The 23467-nt window shown below is 33.2% G+C and overlaps 2 protein-coding genes and 1 pseudogene across 4 annotated transcripts; 1 reads left to right on the forward strand and 2 right to left on the reverse strand.

Moving 5' to 3' along the window:
* The first annotated feature begins 3255 nt into the window (after window positions 1-3255).
* Window positions 3256-7088, forward strand: LOC107433587 (protein NOI4). 2 transcript variants are annotated; one of them, XM_016044888.4, is made up of 3 exons: window positions 3256-3399; window positions 6053-6235; window positions 6811-7088. In XM_016044888.4, exons 1-3 carry the CDS (start codon window positions 3394-3396, stop codon window positions 6853-6855), a joined length of 234 nt encoding a protein of 77 aa, XP_015900374.1. In that variant the 5' UTR covers window positions 3256-3393; the 3' UTR covers window positions 6856-7088. The 2 variants fall into 2 exon arrangements, with proteins under 2 accessions (XP_015900374.1, XP_060671540.1); XM_060815557.1 differs by lacking the exon at window positions 3256-3399 and adding an exon at window positions 3675-4683.
* Window positions 7089-8560: 1472 nt separating this feature from the next.
* Window positions 8561-20863, reverse strand: LOC107434091 (transmembrane emp24 domain-containing protein p24beta2). 2 transcript variants are annotated; one of them, XM_048467484.2, is made up of 12 exons: window positions 20556-20863; window positions 20052-20364; window positions 19068-19208; window positions 18590-18721; window positions 17906-18118; window positions 17592-17810; window positions 16768-17115; window positions 16159-16662; window positions 10697-10906; window positions 9894-10080; window positions 9645-9752; window positions 8561-8995 (listed from the first exon to the last, which is right to left on the reverse strand). In XM_048467484.2, exons 1-12 carry the CDS (start codon window positions 20825-20827, stop codon window positions 8862-8864), a joined length of 2781 nt encoding a protein of 926 aa, XP_048323441.2. In that variant the 5' UTR covers window positions 20828-20863; the 3' UTR covers window positions 8561-8861. The 2 variants fall into 2 exon arrangements, with proteins under 2 accessions (XP_048323441.2, XP_048323440.1); XM_048467483.2 differs by lacking the exons at window positions 16159-16662; window positions 16768-17115; window positions 17592-17810; ... (3 more) ...; window positions 20052-20364; window positions 20556-20863 and adding an exon at window positions 11596-11759.
* On the reverse strand, window positions 12181-15153 carry LOC107433865 (pentatricopeptide repeat-containing protein At3g61360-like; annotated as a pseudogene).
* Window positions 20864-23467: the final 2604 nt, after the last annotated feature.

The following is a 23467-nucleotide window of genomic DNA, read 5'->3' on the forward strand; positions in this document are numbered from 1 at the left end:
ATGGAAAAATCTCAAGCGTAAAGTTTATCTAATCTCAATTAATATATACAGTTAATATGTGTGCCTAGCTATACATACATACATACACATATGTTCATTTAAATTAACAAAACAAGGAATTTTGACTCTCAGGTAAACAAGACGAAATGCTTAGAAATGGATTCACAAGTTTGCTAAAACTTGAGCTGCATAATAAACAGAAACATCATCAAGTGATGTTTTTTGATCTTACTGCAACAAATTATTTTGCATCTGCAAATAAGCTAGAGGAAGGTGGTTTTGGCCCTGTTTATAAGGTAAACATGATCAATTATTACAACCAAGCAAACTTGACAAAAGATTTGCTCATGGAATTTTTAAAATTTTTTTTAAAAATATATATATATATATATACATATATATTTTTTTTTTATCATTTTGACATGCAAATTATTATCAGGGCCAGCTGAAAGATGGACAGGAAATTTCTGTGATCCAAGCATCAAAACAAGGATTAGATGAGTTTAAGAATGAAGTTGCACTGATTTCTGAGCTTCAACATGGAAACCTTGTCAAGCTTTTAGGACGTTGCATTGGAGGGGGAGAACAAATGTTGATACACGAATACATGCCAAACGCAAGTTTGGATTATATTCTTTCCGGTTTGTGATTTTTCATTTTCTAAGCTTCATTTGCATGTTATTCATGTTTGGTTCACCATATATCATGGAGTAAAATTTATTGTGCAGATTATACCAAAAGGAAGAAACTGGATTGGTGGACGCGTAAACATTATACATGGGTTTGCTCATGGGATTCTTTATCTGCATGAATTCTCAGGATTAAAGATTGTTCATCGAGATCTAAAGCCTAGTAATATCTCGCTGGATAGTGACATGAACCCAAAAATACCAGATTTTGGCATGGCAAAGATGTTTCTAGGGAATGAAACTCCAAGAACAACTGAAAGAGTTTTTGGAACATTGTAAGCAAAGCCGCTATTTTTTATTACTTCTTCAAAGAATGACTTCAAAAGTGCATTAAAAATCTTTTGTCAAAACACATTTTTGTTCATTTTTCACAAACGGTGGATACATGGCACCTGAGTATGCCATGGATGGACAATTCTCAGAGAAATCTGATGCGTTTAGTTTGGGATCATTTTATTAGAGTTAATAAGTGGAAGAAAGAATGTTACTATATGTGACCCTAATCAATCTCATAATTTAGTAATCAATGTGAGCAAGATCTCAAATACAATCTTAAAATTTTTACCATTTCCTTTGTTTCTCCTTTTTTTTTTTTTGTTTTTTTTTGTTTTTTTGTTTTTTTGTTTTTTTGTTTTTTTGTTTTTTTGTTTTTTTGTTTCCCTGTCCCACTTGGAAATGATTTTTATTATTATTATTATTTTTTCAATTTTTGGTTGCTTTTTTAGGCTTGGATGTTGTGGAAAGAAGGCAAAGTCATGGAGTTTATGGATTCAACATTGTCTCCTTGTTCCAAAAGTGAGGTCATTAGATTTGCTAAAATGGGCCTCTTGTGTGTTCAAGCAAGCACTTCAGATAGACCCACCATGTCTGAATTTGTGTCTGCACTCAAAACTGATGTAGAAGCCCTACCTTCTCCTAAAGAACCTTCTTTTTCAACTGCCTGAATATTTTTTGTATGGCCAAAGCAGATCACATCACATCATAGTCACCGACTTAAATCCCAGATAGTGATTCTCTTTTTTTCACTCATTTTTCCTGCCTCAACTTTCATGCTCATTATTTGTTTATAACAAAGAAAAATTGCATCAAGTTAGATTTTTATTTGGTATTCTTTTTCTTAAACTGGGTTTCTGATAATGACCATGTATACTCAACATGAAACATTAATATTGTCTTTATGCATCTATCTTTTTCCTCTCTGGTTTTCATGGGGAATTTCCATTTGCTTCCACATAAACACAGCCACATGTATATATGGGTCTACCCACATGGAGAAAAGCTGTAATTAATGTCTAATGAAGTTGGAGCAAATGAAAGCAAAGTTGCTGGGGATATAGAAAGAAGCTGGGGGCAGAGGGAACCAAAATTGAAAAGGATTGTCTGTATCTATTTTGTTTGAGTTCTGTGTATGGCTGTGAAGGCACATGGAAATAGACTGTCATGGAATATGTCTAACGGGGTATTTATTTATTTTAAAGCTCTCTCTTTGTCCAAGATATGATACAGTGTTATTGGTGTGGGCAGACAGAATCTAGCAATTTTAACAGGGATACACTTGCCATTGCCGACTTTGTAAGTTATTTATAATCTTCTATAAACACTAATAAAGAGCATTTTGTGTTTTTGCTTTGTGAAATCAAATCAGTCAGCTGATATTCCCTTTCACACTCACTTTTTTTTTATGGACCATTGGAATGAGTTTAGTGTATACAAATAGCATGATTTGGAGCTGCATTTTGATCTTTGTGAATGGTGGACATATTAAATTGAGAGAGGAGGAATTTTTAGCTTCATGTTTGTTTTAACTCAACCAGAGTTAACATCAAAAGTCATTGTCATTCGGACTTTTTTTAAAAGAGTTTGTAAATATTTCTAAAACATTGCATAAAAAATACCCAAACAAAAAATAAAAATACTGTGTATTAGTTATACAACCATCTTTTGTTATTTTGCAATTGGGTTATATAACTTTTTAAAAAAAATAAAAAAATACATAACTATATTTATTTTGGCACAAGTTGTTTCAAATAATGTAATTTTACATTATTTTAAGTGGTTAGTAAATCACAGTTTTTATTTTTCAAAATTATAGAGAAATTATAAATAATTCATATTAATTATTTTATACAAACTAGAATTCATTGGAGTTGTATATATTAATATAAAAATAACATAAAACATGATACAGCAGGTTTATATAAAAACTACAAATTGATGTTTATTGTTAGAGGATACGAATCTAAAACAAATAAATTAAATCAATTTAAATAACAATAAATAAGGACATTGAGGAGGCAAAACTTTGTTTAAAATAATTTTGGAACATAAAACTTTTTATTAAAAAATAGTATTATTGCCAGCAAGTCAAAGTATTCTCTGCCTCTGTGCAACTCAATACTTTCCACAAACTCACTCCGTTTGCCAGCTCACGACTTCGATCCCTTTACCAATCTCACTTCCACAACACGTCACGGCTGACGCGGGAACTAAACGGCGACGTACCAACCAGTTCATTCCGTTACAATCGAAAACGCCGTTTATCCGGATACGAGACAGCCAAAAATTTCCCAGATTTCATACGGTAATAATAGGCCCATTTCTGGCCCAAAATTCCAAAACTCTCTCTCTCTCTCTCTCTCTCTCTCTCTCTCTGTGACAGTCATTTTCTTTTCCCGGAAAAAAGTTTCCACTTTTGCTCGAATTCATGTCGGTACGCTAATCGCTTTCTTTTCATTCCAAGTTTTTATTTATTTTCTTGTGATAATTTAATTTTATATAATCGCTTTTTTAATCTTTTTATGATGCTTGTTCTGTTCGATTCCATATGATTTCTGATCAAGTTATTGGAGTTAAAAAAATAAAATAAAATATGTAGATTTCGGTAAATACATGTTGATTTGATTGTAGTTGCTTGTGATCAATCTGTTTTAATTTAGTTTGGATATCAATTTTCTTGCGGAAAAAAATCTGTGCTTTTTGATCATTTGGAACTGTAGAAACGTGATTTCTGAGTTTGAAATGTTACAATTTCATGCAATATAATTTTTTTTTGGAGTTTAATTTGAATAATGATATAAATTTTGAAGTTTGCTTTGAGCAGTTTCTTTTCAGAAATTTATTTATATATCTGTGTGCCTCTCTGTAGGTGTGCGTTTATATCTATCACAAGCCAGCCAGCTAGAATGCATAAATTAGCTTAATTAGAGAGTTTTGTTTTGTTTTGTTTTTACTTTGTCCAAAACTAGGAATTTCCTTGTTTTGGGGAAAAAAAAGTTGTTTCTTTTGGGGAAAAATATAGACTAAATAATGCTCTTAATTTTGCGCTTTGTTTGTCTTTTTTTTCATTAGAGTTTTGGAGGCTTTTGTGTTATGCCCTGATAAATGAGCGGCTTCTGTTGCCTATTTTATATTAATTCCTTATTCAGTGATTAATAGGCTTTTCTTAGCATCTTATCCAACCCTTGCATGATTTATTTTACCTCTTATTCAATGATCAATGTCTCAGTTTATCATTAAGGAAAGTATTCCTGCGTTTATTTCCACTTTTTTTTCTTAGTTTTATGTTTTTGGAATCCTGAAGACCAAATAGCATTGTCTGTGGTCTGGGTCATTGAGTTGGTATTTGGTATGTGAATGGTACTGACTGGCAATTTATTCCTGTCTGTCCATAAACAAAACAAGAAGTAATTTGGGATAACATTCTGTCAAAATTGGGTGCCATTGCTGTTGGATTTGAGCTTGTACCTGAGATGAGAAATTATTGGATATGGACATCTTGTACGGGAATCTCCAAAATCTGGGTATTTATCTGAATGTAAATCGGTTGGTGTATTGAAAGGTAGGGTAGCTGAAACTGTTTTTCAGCTAAGCAAGGTGGACTACGTTTAGTCTGTTTAACAAGGATATCAATCAGCTGGTTCTTTTGGAGCAGATTGGTTTTGTTGATTAAGATAGGTGAGACAACCATGTAAGAGTTTCAAAAGTAGACAAAATGGTAAGATATATGGGTGTGTATTGAGATTTAGATAGTTATGAATATGTTAAAATCATATTTCCATGACAACTGTGCATAGTAACAAAGTAATAGAGAAGAAGATATTAGAGAAATCATTATAATTATCACGGCAGTGGTGATTGATTTCATTCTTATTCTTGTCATGGTTTTTAGTGTGACACATATTGTTTGGGTAAACAATACATGATAAAGTCTAGAGTTTATTGGAGTACATATCACTTGATACATGGTACGTATGTTAATTTGGTTAATCTGAATTCGTATGGCTTGAGGATAAATATGTGCTAATAGATTATTTGGTTGAATCAAAATGATGTCCCATCTCTAGAAAGTAGCTGCTCAGGATAGTAGCTATTTAGGACTGGTTAATGTGCTATAATGGTTCTATGTCTGGTAAAGTGTATTTAGATGTAATAACTCCATTTAATGTTTTCTCGCTCTGATGCTGAAATGTTTGGTAATAGTCTTGCATGAAGTTACCAAAGCTTTATGTAATGATGATAAAGGATTTGGGATTTATGAAGCATGACTGGGCAGCCTACACATAATACTATGGGATATACTATAGCTAGTTTCATTAAGGTAAACTTATTAAGGTCAAACACTTATTTTGCTTGTATGAGAGTGTCAGGCAATTAGCTGTGTTGTTGTAATTCATTGAGTATATGTTCCTTTAATGGTGATGTAATTCATATAAATCTTTTTTTTGTCAAGCATTGATCCATTTTGGAGGTGGTTTATGACTGGGCAACCTACATATGATAGTTTGGGATATACGGTAGCTAGTTTCGTTATGGTAAACTTATTAAGGTAAAGCTTTATGTCATGATGATAAAAGATTTTGTGATTTATGAAGTATGACTGGGCAACCTACATATGATAGTATGGGATATACTGTAGCTAGTTTCATTAAGATAAACTTATTAAGGTCAAACACTTATTTTGCTTGTGAATGAGTGTCAGGTATTTAGCTGTGTGGTTATAATTCAATGAGTATATGCTTCTTTCATGGTGGTGTAATTCATAAAAAATCTGTTTTTTTTTTTTTTTTGGTCAAGCATTCATTCATTTTGAAGGTGGTTCTTTTTGATCGTGGTCACAGCTACTAATGATTTGTTCAATTCCTTTGTAGATATTACATTGGTACTCTTTTCTTCATGATAGTTTTATCTGTCGTGGTAATTGAATATTAATATAATCAGAAAGGGAAAGCAAAAGGAAAGCTATTTTTCAATCAAGTCCTTTTTGAATATCAGATATGTTTTTTTTATGGACCTGATTGCTTATTTGACTTTCCGTTACTTTAGCCAGTTATTGGAATCATAAAATGTTCTGCTTTTTCCTACAGGAAAAGGGTCGGCCATTGCCAAAATTTGGTGAATGGGATGTTAATGATCCTGCTTCAGCTGAGGGATTTACTGTGATCTTTAACAAGGCCAGGGATGAGAAGAAGACAGGGGGTAAACCTGAGTCACCAGGAAAGGGTGAAACGAATATCAAGCCTGGAGTGGAACCTAGCAAGCCTCAGTCCGTAAGTTATTCTCAGAAGCTCTTGTTTCTTTAATTCCTCCAATCAGTATAAAATGTACGGGGAGGTGGCCAGGAGCAATCTATTTGTGTATGGAAGTTTGTCTAGATGTCACAAGCTTTTGGATTCAATTGACAGTAGTATGATCTCATTATAGTTCTAATACCCATGAGACATAACCTTGTTCAAAGTTAGATTCCTTTTAATAAAAAATTCAACCTACCTGATTTCTTATATTGGAACTAGCCAGGATAAACAGATTGTCAATATTATACTGTAGTTAACAAAAAATTAAATGATTTGGCTATGTATGAGTTGCGTGATTGCTGCTTGGAAATGGCAAACTTGGTAACACGAGTTGTCTGGAGATTCCTATTATTTTGGATAAACTAGCCTAAGATAAGAAGGGACATGATTACTTATTTGAAAGATATAATGGTTGACAGAGTTAAACTAATCCTTTTATATGCATCATGCGTTTTGAAGGACTGGCATATTTTTTCACATTACCAGTAACATTAGCATGGACTGATCAGCTTACCTATTTTCCACTTTGTAAACATTTCATTAATTTTCAGAAAAAATGGTTTTGCTGCATTCAAGATCCACCTGCAGAATCTTGACAAAGTTCTATCGATATAAGTGCTTCCACGGAAGACCATGTTGTTCTATAACTGGTTCCACCATATTTTTCCATAGAAGATAGGAGCTTTAGAACAGTTTCTGCTGGAATTTGTTGTGTGCTGTAAAATTGAGTTGTGATGGAAGGAGTAAAGAAGACAAAAACACTTATTGTATCTATATATTGTCTTATGTGGTGATTATCATTGAGAGGCAAATCTGTTTCTAATCTTTCCATTGACTGTGCTATGAGCTTCAAATATTTGCCTGTGACATTCTTTTATCTTGTTACCACTTATTGTATTAAACTGGCCTTGGTTGTGAAATAATATATATTTTTTTAAAAGAAAAAAAATTCTGAAAAACTTCTTGTAATAGGGAAATTCTTTCAGGATTGTTCTAGAAAATTGCTCCTCCCATCGTGCGTGATCATCTTGTCCATATGATGTTGCTATGACCCAGATTTTGCGAACTTTAACTGCAGTCTAATTTCATAAACTGTAACCAAAGGAAGCAAATGCGAGAGGCATTGGCATTGTTGAAGCACTAGCATTTCCCTTTAGGATTACAATTCTTCGTTTGCTTAAGAGCCTTCATTTGACTGTCAGTAATTCAGAATTAAATGCAAAGCTTGTGCAACATAAAAGACCTTTACCAATATATTTATTTATTTGTGTGTGTGTGGAAAGAGTGCTTAAAAATTGTAAATACATTACATGAGTTTTTTTTTTTGTTTTTTTTGACGAATTTAAATATAATAAATTTGAGAGCTCTAATAATATAGGTTAAAGAGTTACAGAAGAGAAACGTCATAATGGCAAGTGAAGTGGGTGATCGATTGTCCGTGGAAGTTCCCAAAGTTGGAAAATTCTTGCGTACCTTTCCATCACAATGCGTCGCCAATGCTTTCCCCTTTTATTATTTTTTATTTATTTATTTTTTTGTGTTTTGTTTTGGTGAATGCAATGCTTTCAACTTTTGTTTTCGTTTTTTTGATCGCTTTCAACTTAGTTTCGAACCCAGCTCATAGGCTGAAATATTGATGCCTCTAATCATCAAAGGCTACCACACAACCTCTTGTCGCTTTCAACTTGTGAACACGCAAAGGCAGCTATCTAATTTTTGTCTTACTAATTATTACTATTAGTGTGATACGTGTTACACCACAAAATTGAATTATTACTTTCAAGTTTCAACCCATGTTTGGCATAGTTTTTGAGATGCTACTTCTTGCTTTTAAAACTAAAAAGCTCTTTTAGGAATATTGGACAATTTTTCCATATGCGCTTCAAGCCTTCCAAAACCCTAACTAAAACCAATCAAAAATAGCTTCTCAAGAAACACTTTTGGAGAAGGAACACTTCTGGAGACGGGAAGCCAAAGCTAAATAGAGCCTTCAATTCATGATCATTCTTCAACCTTACCTTAAGTTTAAATATAATACATATATATATATATATATATGCGTGTGTCTCGCATTAAAAATATTAACCAACTCAAACATGCAATTATGGCTATAAATAGTGTTGCTTGGTCTTATAAAATAACAGTGATCAATTAAAACATGCTCGATATGGCCATCCAGTATCCGCCCTTTTTGTCTCTTTACTTTTGGAAATGTAAAGGTTGTCTCTTAATTAATAAGGTCCTAATCCATGTTTAATGCTTGCTGCTCGTGGATGATAAAGAGTTCTGAAAAAGGCCATATAGATATGTCAGCTATACTCCTTAAATAAACAAAGCCAAACAACCCCCCATGACGCCTCAGAATAAACTTTCTTTCCCAGATTAAAACAGTTTTTTTCTAAATGTGGCCCTATATGATAAGTTTTTTTTGTAAATGTGGCAACTTCTCTCATCTCCAGAGCCTTAAATTTAGATTACTGGTGGTTTGCAACAATGTTTAACTTAATAATCTTGTTCAAGCACTTTAATACAACAGAAGTATAAGATTAGAGGCCGCTGCAATCTTTTCGACTGATAATTTATCCTACCATCCCTGCCAACGTTAGACTCTAGACATCCCGAGCTTCCGTTCAAAGAGGTGGCGAAGAAGGTAAACTTGGAGGAAACTGGCACCAATTAGAGCTGCTGATTCAAGAAGGGCTTTCTGAACTGCCATTTTGCTCATTGCATCGTTCACTGCATCACATTAGGAAAAACACTCAACATCACAAAATAATTGACCATCATCAAAATTAATGATGCAGGCAGTTTAGTTTCTTATATCATGTAAGATATTTTTTGGTAGAGAGAGAGAGAGGGGGGGGGGGGGGGGGGGGGGCGGTGGGGGTTGGTGGTGGTGGGGGGGAGAAGAGAGAGAGGTGGGGTAGGTGGGGATGCTGATATATATATATATATAAGGTTGCAAAGGGATGTCATATCTCTAATAAATAATTGTTTGATAAAAATAGTTAATTATTTATCAAACCAGCTAACGTTCATTGATCTAAATATTAATCATCTGCACAAAACTAAAAATAATTTAAACATAACAGGTCGGTTTGGCTGGGTTTTCAACCACTGCAGGTGGATATGGCAATGAGATCATCCCAAAGCAAGGGTAAATGATATGGCAATGACATCATTTCTTTTTCTTTTGGACAAATTTACAATATTTTGATTTGCAAATCCATAGCTTTCCCAAAAAACTTCAGCCAACAACATAAATTATGCATTCTTTGTAGACCACAATGGCACAAGAAATCATAAGTACAAATCTTCAAACCAGCTATCATATGTGAAAGATAAGTAAAAAAAGAAACTTGTACGGTGCATTAGTTACAAATACCTATCGCCTGGCGTTCAGTTTGAGCCTCTAGCCAATGCTGTTCAAACTGAATGTTGTACAGAGCTTCCTCTAACTTTGATATCTGTTCTAGCAAAGGGTTAAAGTGCTCTGCAAATACAAACATAGTTATCATAAGTCCATCTTATTTTCAAAACAAGGTGGTCCACGTTCTTCCAAAGGATTCAATAGTTAAGAAGATAAACGAAAATATTAAAAGAATATAAAGAGTGGCATAAAACGATGTCTCACCATCTTTTGCATGCTGATCGAGGTATGAAAAATGACTAACATGTACATCAAAATCTATGGTTTCATGATAAGGTGATTTGTTAGTGAAGCAGAAACGGTAGACTCCCTTGTCATGAGCCACGAACTCAATCTTGTCACTTGTCTTGTCACGAAAATCATGAATCTGATGCCCAGATGGTCCCTTCACCTGAAATTTTTACAATGTTGCAGGAAATTAAGTGGCTCCACAGAAAAAATACAAAGCATCAGGACATAGAAACAAGAAAATTTATTGGCTACAATTTGTAGATGACAAAGACAGTAAACCAGCCCTTCAACAAAACATTCCCACATAAAGGGTTTAGAATTATAAACGAAATAAAGTATGACTCAATCAAGGGAAACAACTCGAACCTTCCCATATATCAAAACCCCAAATAACAGAACTCAAGTACAACCCCCCCAACTCCCCCACACCCCCCCCCCCCCCCCCCCCCCCCCCCAAAAAAAAAAAAAAAAAAAAAAAAGGACCTTTACAATCACTACATCAAAACCATTTATACATATCAAGGCTTTAGAATTACATAACCCTATAAGAACAAGTACAATTTCAGTAACCCTTTCGAATTATTCACTATATAGAAACACGAGTACCCTACAATTTAACTTGACTTTGGGTTTAGCTAAGTGAGCGCTAAGTGGTTTACCAAATAGTCCAATCAAAGGGGTTTACACAATTGCTAAAACCATAAGTTACTAAAAAGAGAGAAGAAAAAAAATAAATAAAAAAAGAAGCTAACTCACATGAAAGAAACACAGCTTACCACAAGATCAACTCCGTCCTGAGTATAATGCCAAGATGATTCAACCTTGATTACAACAAAAGAGACATGAACAGTATCCCCGTGATACTCGACATTATGAGAGAAGCATTCTTCTCGGTCAATCACAAATCTGATCCCAAAAACTGCTTCCAGGCTCAACATAAATGCTATGAATACAGCAGCAGCATATATGGGTAACCCAGCTTTCATCTGTCGGTTGGGGCAACCAAAAAAAAAAAAAAGGCAACTTCCAACTCAAATGTAGGACAACCATCACATTAAACAAGAGAACTTAAAGTCAACAAACCATAAATAAAGCTAAGCCTTTTACTTTCTTACAACTTTTTTCAATTTCTTAACCTATTTGGTTAAGTATACCTTGTTTCCCTTTAAACTAAGTATACAGATTGATTCATAGTAGAAACATACACAAATTAGAAATAAATCCTTTCTATTCAAATGGACTATATTCTTTCACCGGATAATAAACCCACAAACTATTTTCCAACAAAACAAACAGAAAGAAACAAATAATTCTATTTCGCATGAAATTTTTTCCCAAAAGATAAATATTCAATCCAATCCGACTTAAAACACTTCAACGCAAAAAAAAAAAAATATTTCCGTTCCTTTTATCCAAGGTTAAGCAAAGAAGAAAAAGGAAACTTAGACACAAGAAAACGACAAAAGATATAATCATGGTCTATAAATTATACATCATGCATGCCCCGTTTGGATGGTCAGAAAGGGCAGGAAAATATAGATAGATCCCCAAAGTTTAAAACTTTCCTTCATATTCATTCAATTTTATTTTCTGGGATTTCTAAACATCAAAAGCAGGCAAACAAAGGGATCGAAGAAAACAAAACGAATCACAGTTATGGAAATTGAGATTTTACCATTTGTGTCTGATTTTCTGATCAATCTGACTAAGCCCCAAACGAACAAGTTAAAATTATAAAAAAAAAAAAAAAAAAATCAAATTTTTTTGGCGAAGTGCTTGTATGACATCAGAATTCAATTCACAAGTACAAGAAAGACAATTTCTCTGCACAGTTCGAGTTTTAACTCTTCAACCAAGCTGTCTTCTGCGAAGGGTGAAATGACATCTAAGGGCTTCTCGTGGGCCAAACAGTAAATGGGCTCCAAATTGTAGGTCTGTACTATGTTCGCGTCACTAAATTTGTTTTTGGGTAAAGCCCATTTTAAAATGTTAAACAGAGTGGATGAATGTGTTTGCTGAGGCAGTATCGTTGTTTTAGTTAAGAAATAAGATACTAATTTAATAGAAGACTACAAAGAGAAAAATAAAAATTACACTAAAAAAATTTTAACTTTTACACACTTTTCTTTTGGAGTTTGAAATTTATAGAAGAAAAGAAAAAGAAAGTATAATGGATTTTCGTTGCCATTGTTTTCTTTTAAGAATTTACTCTCTTGATTTTTATCAATCTGACTAAGCCAATAAATACCGTAAAAGTTGATGAGAAGAAAAAAAGAAGCTATTTTATATGAGAAATCCAACAAATTCCAAAGAAGCATTCCCTCTTCAAGGAAGCTAGATATTAAGTAAAACTATGGAGGCTATTTGAAACATCCATTAGAACTGGCAAGGCCACATTGATACCAGCATCTTGATAATCATCAAAAGCATACAAAATTTACATACATTGAGTAATTTTAAAACAACAATGCTGGATTTAAGATTGGAACACAAATCCAGTCAATTGGAATTTTCTTTTGCTTCTTTTCTGGAGGGACACAATCATTGAAGCTTCTGCTGCAGCTGCTTCTTTATGTGAGATAGTGATGTTGCCATTGTTGGAAAACATGTCACAATCTTCATTCATTTCCAATGAACTTCCTTATATAGAAAAAGGGATATCTATAAAATTGCCTTTTAATGGAGGTAAATATGTGTGCAATTTCTTGATCATCTCCTGTAGCCTCCTCAACTTATCTATCTCACCTTCCTGCAGCAGAAACCCCTCCAACATCGGAAATGCTGCTTCACTTATATGCCTCCCTCTCTTTAACATTTGTTTGGAGCATTCAAAAGCTTCTATCACCAGCCCTCTTGAGCACAACCCTGTCAACAGCAGGTCCAATGCATGACCATGAGGACAGCATCCCTTCTCCACCATATACCCCCATAAATGTAAACCCAAATCGACCCGACAATTTAGGCAGAAATATTTCATTAACATCATTGCTGTTCGTGTTTTAGGCACAAAATTCCTTTCAACCATTTTGTAATAAAGTTGAGAAACACCCTCAAAGCCGCTTGTCCTCATCAAGCCAAAAAATATGGTGTGATTGGTCATAGAATCATAATCTATACATTTCTTTTCCATCTCATCCATTAAGGCAACTGCCGACTCCACATCTTTGCACCTGAAAAATGAATTCGTCAAAGCATTATAAGCCCCGGTATCAGGTTTTAAATTTCATAAAGAAATCTCTTCAAATAATTGTTGTGCCTTAATTGGATTTCAAGAAACCCCTGCTTCATGAATAAGGTTGTAATTGTTTCTAGAGTAGGCAAAATATTTGCTCGTTCCATTTCTTCAACAAGTCTCAAACCATCACCGAAGCAACCCCTCTTACAGTAAGCATCAATTCTGATGTTATAAGTTACAATATTTGGCTTAAAACCTCTTCTAACCATCTCATGATAGAAAAGTTCCACTGCAGTAATATCTCCTGATTCCTTGAATCCTAAAAGCAAGATATTCATAGTCTTTGTATCAGGGGAAAATCGAGAATGCATCTTTTGGAGCACAGACCGTGCCTCCTCCATCTGCCTCTTGAGTGCAAAATGCCTGAAGAAGTACAGTAAACTCATTGATACCAAATTTCTCCCAAAAAAGAAAAAATATATCATTCTCCATCTTTTCAAATGCTTCAAGTCTAGCTTCATAAGATTGAAACTTTGAAATCTTTGACAGCATGATACCCATTGATTTACGAGTAAGCAATGAAGGATGTGTGCTTCTGATTCTCTCCATCAACTCCCAAGCCTTATCAAAATAGCGCATCCTTGCGAGGATGTGCAGTGTCTTCTCAAAAGCATTCGAACTTGGACTGAACTGAGATTGGTTGAAAAAATTTAAAGAATTCAAGGGCCTTAAGACCATTAGAATGGGCTGCAAAGAGGCGACTGAGAACATTCTCAACAAAGATAGTGGAAAGGGCAGACGGTGGGATATTGAAGTGGTTGATCAGGAAAAGGATGGTCATTAATAACTCTTAACAATCCTTTCAATTTCAATTTTAGTTTCCGAAGATAGATGGGATTGGCTAAATGATCTAACAGAAAAACTGAAACTTGATGGGGGTCTATGAGGGATTTGAGCAAGTTGATTAAATCTCTTTAATCTCAACCAAAGAAGCATTCCCTCTTCAAGGAAGCTAGACACTAAGTACAACTATGGAGGCAATTAAAAACTTCCATTAGAGCTGGCAAGGCTACATAGACCCCAGCACCCTGATAATCATCAACAGCAAAAAAAAAAATTAGCATACATTGAGTAATTTTAAAACAGCAATGCTGGATTTATGATTGGAACACAAATCCAGCCAATTGGAATTTTCTTTTGCTTCTTTTTTGGAGGAACACAATCACTGAGCCTTCTGCTGCAGCTACTTTGGGCCCTTTAAAATAAGTTCCTAAATTGATTCATAGTTGAAGACATACATAAATTAGAAATAAATCCTTTCGACTCAAATGGAACTAGGGAAAAACTATATTCTTTCAGCGGATATTAAACCCACAAACTAGTTTCCAGCAAAACAAACAGAGAGAAACAAATAATTCTATTTCCCTGAAAATTTCTTTTCATAAAAGATAAACATTTTTAATCCAGCCTGACTTGAACACTTCAAGAAGAGGAAAATAAAATAAATAAAAAAACAAAACAAACAAAAACAAAATCAAAAACAAAATTTTCCTTTCCTTTTATCCATATCAAGAGGTTAAGGGAAAGAAGAAAAAGGATGGAAATTTAGATACAAGAAAAAACAAAAGATATAATCATGAGCTATAAACATCTTGCACGCCCCGTTTGATAGCTCAGAAAGTGGAAGAATATATAGGTAGATACCCAAGGTTTAAAACTTTCCTTCATATTCATTAAATTTTATTCTGGGATTTTATCAACATCCAAAAAAAAAAAAAAGGGGGGGGGAAGCAGATGGATCGAAGAATACAAAAAGAATCACAATTATGGAAACTGGAATATTTACATATGTCTCTAACCTTTCCCTTTTCTTTTTTCTTTTTTTTTTTTCTTTTTTTTCTTTTTTTTGTTACTGATCTAACTGAGCCCCGAACGAATAAGTTAAAATTAAAAATCAAAGTTTTTTGGCGATGTGTTTGTAAATTGTATGGAATCAAAATTTCAATTTCAAAAGTGTAAGAAAGACAATTCTGTGCAATGTTCAAGTTTTAACTCATTCAGCCACCAAGCTGTGTGTCAACGGTGATATGGCATTTTAAGGGCTTCTCATGGGCCAAAGAGAGAATCTGGTCCAGGAGGAAATTGGTTTGGGTAAAGCCCATTTTCAAAGATTGTTCGCGGTGATTAATGTGTTTTCGCAAGGATTGTTTTGGTATATCGGATACAAATAAAAATTTAATTTTTAAAGTTTCGAATAATATATTTTTTTGAAAAAATTTATTTATTAAAAAATTAATAAATATTTGATTGTAAATAGAAAAATATATTAAATATTTATTAAATTTCATTAAATGTTTATTTGATTTTTATATAAGTTAAAAAAATATTTTTTGAAAAATTATAAAATTAGATTTTTCTAAAACAGTTTAAAAAAAAATTTTTTTCAACAAGTACTTGTTAATTTTTATCAAACATTTTTATTTTTTTAATAAAAAATTTTTAACCTTCAAGTAGGGCTTTTAACTCAAAAAAAAAAAATGTTGAAAGGAATCAAATACTAATAATATAATAGAAGATTGTCATCAATATATATATATATATATATATGTATGTATGTACTAGAAGATTATAAAGAGAAAAACAAAACTACCCCTTTTAGACAATTTTTTTGAATTTGAAAATGAATATACCATAGAAAAGATTTATATAAGGGATTTTAGTTATCAATATTTTGTTTAAAAGATGTTGAAAATGTTATGTCCAAATTGGTTTCTCATGTTCATGTCCTAGAAGTTATTTTATTTATATATTTATATATTGTATAATTGGAACGACATTCACATTTATATTTTGCTTGGTAAATCCAATTAATATTCCAAACATAGGACTAATGATTATTTAAACACAAGCGAAGTGCAAGTCTATCTCATTGTTTCATTATTATTGAGAAAGGAAAATTACAAAGTAAAAAAAAAGAATTCCGAATTAAACATTAAAAATACATATTCAATTCAAGTATATAAAACAAATACAAGCAAATAGAGCAAATGCAACTGATTTAACTGCCAATGAGCTTGGCAACCTTCCCTTGTCCTTCCTTAGAAAAAGGCCTTGGTACAAAGGCCAGTTAATTAAAACCAAAACCCCACACAGAAGAATTTGGAGAAACATTGTCTCATACACTTTTTCAATACCCTCCAGTCCTCCCATGACTAACTGTTTTACCACACCAACAAAGCATGCCAGATTGAGCAATGCAAGTGTTGCTAAAATGGTGAACATTGGAGTTGAGGTTCCAAATTCCATAATCTCATTCTGATATCGTCGCGAAACATCTTCATCGGCTACTTTGGCAGTGATTATAAATCCAGACTCGGAAAATCCGAGGGATTTTAGAATGGTATCAATGAAAGCAAAGAGGTAGGAGCTTGCTCTCTTGTAGAGCCATATCCTTTGTTCATTCCACCAACCTAAGATTGTGCCACCAGACCATAGAAACTCTGCTAAGCTATATGTGTACTTGGAAACAATCACATATGCAAATGGTATGATCCAAGGGCTTGAAATCTGATTCCACGAAACAAAATCTCACTTTTAGAAACATGTTTTGTTATTAAAAAAAAAAAAAAAAAAAAAAAAAAAAAAGGAAAAACAATAAGAAGAAAATAATACCTGTGGAAACAGAGGAATGCCTTTGAGGAGGTAAAGTGAAGGGATAATAGAGTAAAATAGTATGGGTAAGGAATTAGGAGACCAAAGACAGTAGCAGCAATATCCAAGTTGGAGGCCTAAACTGATCTTCTTGTATGCATACCAAGCAGGACTGTATTTAGACAGCAAGATCTGTAAATCACCTTCAGACCATCTCTTATGCTGTACTAGCGTCTGAGACAGTGTGGTTGGAGCTACACCTAAGAAAGCTTTCCTTGGTGGATTATAATACACTGATTTCCATCCCTTGGATTGGATTGATAGCCCTGTTATCACATCTTCTACAGGACACCCATATTTCAACCCGACCTATAAAATCAACAGCCATCACATTTGCTCAAATAGGATTCATATAAACAAATACGTACCTATACACTCATATATATATATAGATACATATATATATATATATATATATATTGATATACGATGAAAAAAAGTTACCTTGCCTAAAAGCTCAAACTTATAAAATGTGGACTCTTCTATACTTTAATACCCTCTTTACATGTGAATCTCAACATATAGGGCAATCCCTTTATGGGCGACATATTGAAATTCTAAACTTGAAATTGTAGGGTATACTACTTTTAAAGCTATTTAATTTTGAATTCCATAGTTGAATAAAAAACAATACCAATACGTGAAAATAGAAGTAACCAAGATTGAACTAACACCGTATGATACCGTGTTAAAGCACTTCTTTTCCTAAAAGCTCAACCTTAAAGGAGATGAAATTTTAGATACTATATGTATATATATAGAGAAAGAGAGAGAAACAAACAAACCTCTTTGCCCCATTGAGTGTTTTCCTCATATGTACAGCTTGCCAGTTCTTTTGATTGTGCTTCTAATTCAAGTACACTTTCTCTTTTTGTACTCTCCCTCTTTTCTTCGTGCTTGTATCCAATACTAAACTTTCTCCCCAAAAAAGTGTCCCTCCTGTGAAAGCAGCCACTTCCAGTATAAAGAGGGCCTCCAAAACCATCCAAACCATTGAATTCCACCTAATTGAAGCCCAACCATACAGAGTTTTAAAACATATTAACTAAGAAAAAGAGTGCAACAATACAATGAAACTTAGGATTAATCTAACACTTACCTCCCTGATTACTAGTAATGAACCACCATACAAGTCATTCCTAGTAATGTTTTCATAATATTGTGAAAATTGAATAAATGCAATTTCATGGCCTTTTTTCTCATCCATCAAGAAGCAAAGTGCATCTCTGATGGACTTAGAATCGTTTGAATACATATCACAATCAACATTAAGAATGATTTGTCCATTGCTAATCTTTGATGATACCCTAATCTGCAAAACAAATGAAGAACCACACATCAATTAATAAATAATGAGTAACACAGTGTATCCTAATAAGATTGGTGTAAATAAATTTACCATTAATTTTGAATGCTTTTAGCTAGCTAATATAAGGTAAAGAGAAGGAGAATTAAGAAGTAGATGAAAGTACTAATCCATGCGCAATATTTCTTTCTCTCTCTCTCTCTCTACCTATATATATATATATATATATACGTTACCACCACCTGAGCTTATTACGCAGGATTCGAATTTACGGGGGACAAGGGATGCCTGGGGGCATAGCAAAGAGGAAAAAAAAAAAAAAAAAAAAAAAAAAAAAAAAAAAAACCCTTTGAGTCGCTTTTCATGTGCTACTGCAATATATATTTATATATTATATATAGATATCTAACATCGCTTCTATTATTTTTAATTTTATTATTATAATTATTTTGCAATATTTATATGTTTCTTCATTACCAAGGCATTCATAGCTCCAGCTTTGAAGTTGTGGAAATGTTGGGGTCTCTTCTCTCGAGCCAAATATACAAGAGTTGGCAACGTGGATCCTGTAACATCTGTGGTATTTGGGTCTCTCCCATTAAGAAAGATCTAAGTAAACATGTCACAATAAGAACAACATAATAATAATAATAATAATAATAATAATAATAATAATAATAATAAATTAAGCATGTCTAATAAACATCTAATACAAAAATGAAATTAAATATATATATATATATATATTTTTTTTTTGTATTTTATGCTTTTAAGTAAAATGATTTACACTCATGTTAAAGAGAGGAATTAAATTAATTAATCTGCACAACCATATGAATAACTTTATATATATATATATATATGCACACTGGCGTATGAGAATAAGAATCCCAAAGAAATATTGTTGTGCTCGCAAAGCGATGCATATATATATATATATATACATAAAACATACATGAACAATGCTATCGTGGTCACGTGGAGAAGAATAAGAATCCCAATGAGTGAATCCTTTATGTTTCGATCTTATTTCACTCGGGACTCGGCCTAGTTTGGTTGCATTTTCAATTCTGTTCTCCATGCCCTTGTATAATTTCTGCAATGAAAAGCATAATTTAACAACTGTAACATAAAAATAATAATAAATTTAATAATAAAATAAAGTAACTACAAAAAATAATATGAAATCTATCTTCACACAACATGGTAGTGGTAGCGACTCAGTATAGGTTTGAGTCACATGCGTGCCATGAACTGAGCAACTTGGTTATAGATTATATACCTCTTTAGCAATTTTCTTGATTAACAATGCAAACCATAGGCGTGGTGTATGACACAGATTCCATAATCAATGTTTAATTAATTAATTAACTACATTCTAATCTATATATTTGCTAACCGCTATTAGAGAAAAATATAAATAAAATAAAAATCCACTTTTCATAAGTTTATTAGAGAAAAATATAAATAAAATAAAAATCCACATTTCATAAGTTTAACTTTTTTGAAGAAGTAGTATTTCAACATGATATCAGAATCAAAAATCTAAACGTTCAAAACTCAGCAATTCTATCCAAAATAAATTAATTAAAAAAACACATGTAAAGATAAAAAAAATAAATAAATAAAATCCAAAAAAGACGATCTACATTTGAGGAGAAGTGCTAAAAAAAATATAAATCAAATAAAAGTCCACTTTCTATAAACTAAGCTTTTAGCTTTTACAACAAGTGATATTTCAACTATCATTACCTAACTATTTGAGTCAAGATTCAAACTATATATGCTAATCCAAAAAAAAAAAAAAAAAGTTTAAAAAATTCAAAAAAAAAGTTTTTTTTTTTTTAAATATATTTCCCAGCAACAAAATTGGACCACAGATAAGAATAATTCATCCCTTTTGTCAAATATGTCAATCAATTATGTTGAAAAAAATTACCTTGATAGCCTGATTAGAATGACTACCATTTGAAACATTGCTAATGGAAGCAAAGTAAGCAGATGGTGACCTCGGTTCCACATTGAATTTCTTGCAAAATGGTATCCATTGCTTGGCAAACTCAGAAGCTTCCAAAAGAGCATAGAATGTGAGATCAGAACCACCATCATCTGAGAGATACACACTTAGCTTCTCAGGTGGGTAATCGTAGGCCATCACTGATAGAACAGTGTTGATTACCATCATTGGTGGTTCAATTGTTGGGTCTGCTGTGCATACAAATATATCCACTCCAGGCAACTCATTCTCAAATCTGCTCCAATATATATATTATATATATATTTCAGTACACAAAATTTGATTAACTATGCTTTATATACAGGTTAAAGTATATAATTCAATTTCTGTCCACCTTTCATAAGTTCGAGCTTATATATGGAATTAGTGCAAAGAAAAAAGCTGTACATAAACAATGAAAGAACTTCAGAAAGAGAGAGGAAGTACCTTTGAGAGAGCCTATCCTTGAAGGTGAATCTGTAGGTACGAGACCAGCGAAGGGCTTGAGTGAGAAGCCAGTAAAATCCAAACCAAAGTTCAGAACCAAGCAAACCAATCCAAACCCATCTTCCATCTTCACCATGTTTTGGTATGTGGTTTAGCCTGTAAACCCAAATCAAACATATACCAACGAATATAGATACAGAAAATAGTCTGTATATCAACCTTCCCCTGGCTCTCTTTGTTTCAAATAATGGATAATGCCCTTCTCTTCCCATTTCGCCCTGTTTTAACCTCCTTTTATTAGGTCTCGAATGGTTTTTGCACTATTATTTATATATGTGTAATCGTTTCGGGTTAGTGTATGGTAAATTAATAAAATAATGATTGTTTTGGAACTGTTCAAAGGAACCTTATCCTTTATTAGAATACTACAAAAGTATGTTCTGGTCTTGTCTTCCCTCATATCTCGCTAAGGATGACACACACGAGGTCAATTCAATGTCCTTATAGTAGGTGTTTTTTTGGTGTGGGCCAAAGTCTAATACAAATACACTCCAAAAGTTAATAATCACAGATTTTACACATTAATTTTAGGCTAAAGGCCAATTAAAATATGTGTAATAGGACACTAAACAAATTCATCAATTGTCCTAATAGAAAATTGACTATAGATATAGATAGAGCAACACTAAATGAGAACCAATTCATTTGATTATAATTTGCCCCCATTGTCAACAGCATGAATGATAATGTTCCACATGTGTCTCTTCATATTGAGCTGGTTTTTGGCCGCCATTCACTTGTACCTGCTGCCATCAATTATTACAAAATCGATATTTGCCTTTGAAGCCCGCCAAATTTGACAAAATTCTTATTATATGAATTTCCTACTTTTCCGCTTTTGGATTCAGGGGCTAATAAAGTCCCTAAAAAAAGTAACAAAAGAGATTCATGACCCACATAAAATAATTCAAGTCATGTACGGCTCTTTTGAGTTCGCAATTAAATAGGGGGTTAGATTTTTGCTCGGTTATACGTTTGTCCATATATGAACTTATTTTGAAGCAAACAAGAGGCAAAAGTTGATTTGCAGTGCAACCAACCCAATATGCTTCATCAAAATTCCAAAGTTCTTGTTTAACATTAATCAAATTGGATGCATTTTCATGTGAAGGTGTTAGCTACTGTGATTTTTGAGTAATTTAGAGATGTGTCAAAAATATTCAAAATTTTCATCATATATAAGTGAAGAAGTGCATGCTTGAAAATAATGAAATTAGTACTCAACAACATGTAAACATGTAAGCTACAACAACCTAATTGTACTTTGTTTGATAAAAAACAAAAAATAAAAAATAAAAAATAAAACAAACAAACAAACCCCACAAACACACAGAAATTGTACCCTGGATCTACCAAGAGTTTAAATAAATAGTTATCAAACAAATCCTTTAAGAGTACCATCTAATATTGATATTGATACTAGGACATGAAAGACCTTACAAGAAAATAATGATACAGGGTGAAGTATCCCAATAAATGGGCGTGAAGCACATTAGTGAAGCCAAAACAGTGGACTTGAACATTATAGAGGAAGGTATGTTACCCTTATCAGTGCGGATAAATAGGCCTTGGTAGATTGGCAAATTGACCGTAACTACTAAGCCACAAAGAATTATCTGCATAATTGACAGGTTTAAACCCTTGAAATTTATATCCATCACAAACTTCTTGATTACCACAACTACAGTTAAGAAATTAAGCAATGCCAATGTCCCCATTATGGTAAACTTCATAGATGAGCTACCAAACTCCATCACTTCCTGTTCATACCTCCTTGATAATCCTCTGTGACAACTTTAACAGTGATGGCAAATGTTGTCTGGGACAATCCTAGTTTCCTCTGAATGGTATCCAGGAAACCGAAGAAATATGAAGTTGTCCTTCAAATCTTCCACGTCCTCTGTGAGTTCCACCAACCTTTCAATGTACTTCCACACCTCTGGGATAATGAGTCATCTCCCCTCACGTGATATATAGTTATTTGTTGTAACAAGGTTGTTAAGTGTAGATAATTATGTGTAGATGTGTTATCTTTATCTTGGTAACTAAAGTCTTCTATATGTACCAGTTCAATATTCAATGAAGAAGTATCTTTCCACATTAAATAATTTTCTTGTTCTTTTATGGTATCAGAGCCACAGGCCTCACACGAGATTTTTTTTTTTTTTCCTTTCTTTTCCCAATGGCTTATACACAGTCTGATGAAACCTCCTCTACCTCTAAATCTATTCCCACTGTTCCGATTCAATCTAAGCCCAATATTCATGGTCAAACTCTTATAGCTCTTAATGTCGCATCTTAAGCACCATTGAAGCTGACAGACTCAACATATTTTCCCTGGTGTGCACAGTTCGATTCTCTCCTCACTGCTTATGATTTATATGGCTATTTAGATGGCTCTAAACCTTGTCCTCCACCAACAACCACTACTATCTCTGATTCTGGCACAACTGTTACTCCAAATCCTAATTATCTTTTTTGGGTTCGACAAGATAAGTTCCTGTTGAATGCTTTGCAAGCTTCTCTTACACCTGAAATCTCCCACTTGGTCTCTGGCACTTAAACATCTGCTGAAGTATGGACAAAATTGGCCACCCAATTTGCCAAACCGTCTCGTTCTCATATCATGAGGTTAAAGGAACGACTCATCAAGCAACAAGGACATCGTTCAGTTTTAGAATATTTACTTGATATTAAGACTGCAGCTAACGAATTGGCACTACTCCATATGCCGGTCACAGATGAGGACCTCATTCTTTATGTTCTCAATGGACTGGCTTCAAATTTTAAAGATATTTCGGCTGCTTTTCGAACCCATGATAATTCTGTCTCATTCGATGATCTTCATGAAC

This window comes from Ziziphus jujuba, chromosome 1, assembly GCF_031755915.1.
Source record: "Ziziphus jujuba cultivar Dongzao chromosome 1, ASM3175591v1".
NCBI lineage: Eukaryota > Viridiplantae > Streptophyta > Magnoliopsida > Rosales > Rhamnaceae > Ziziphus > Ziziphus jujuba.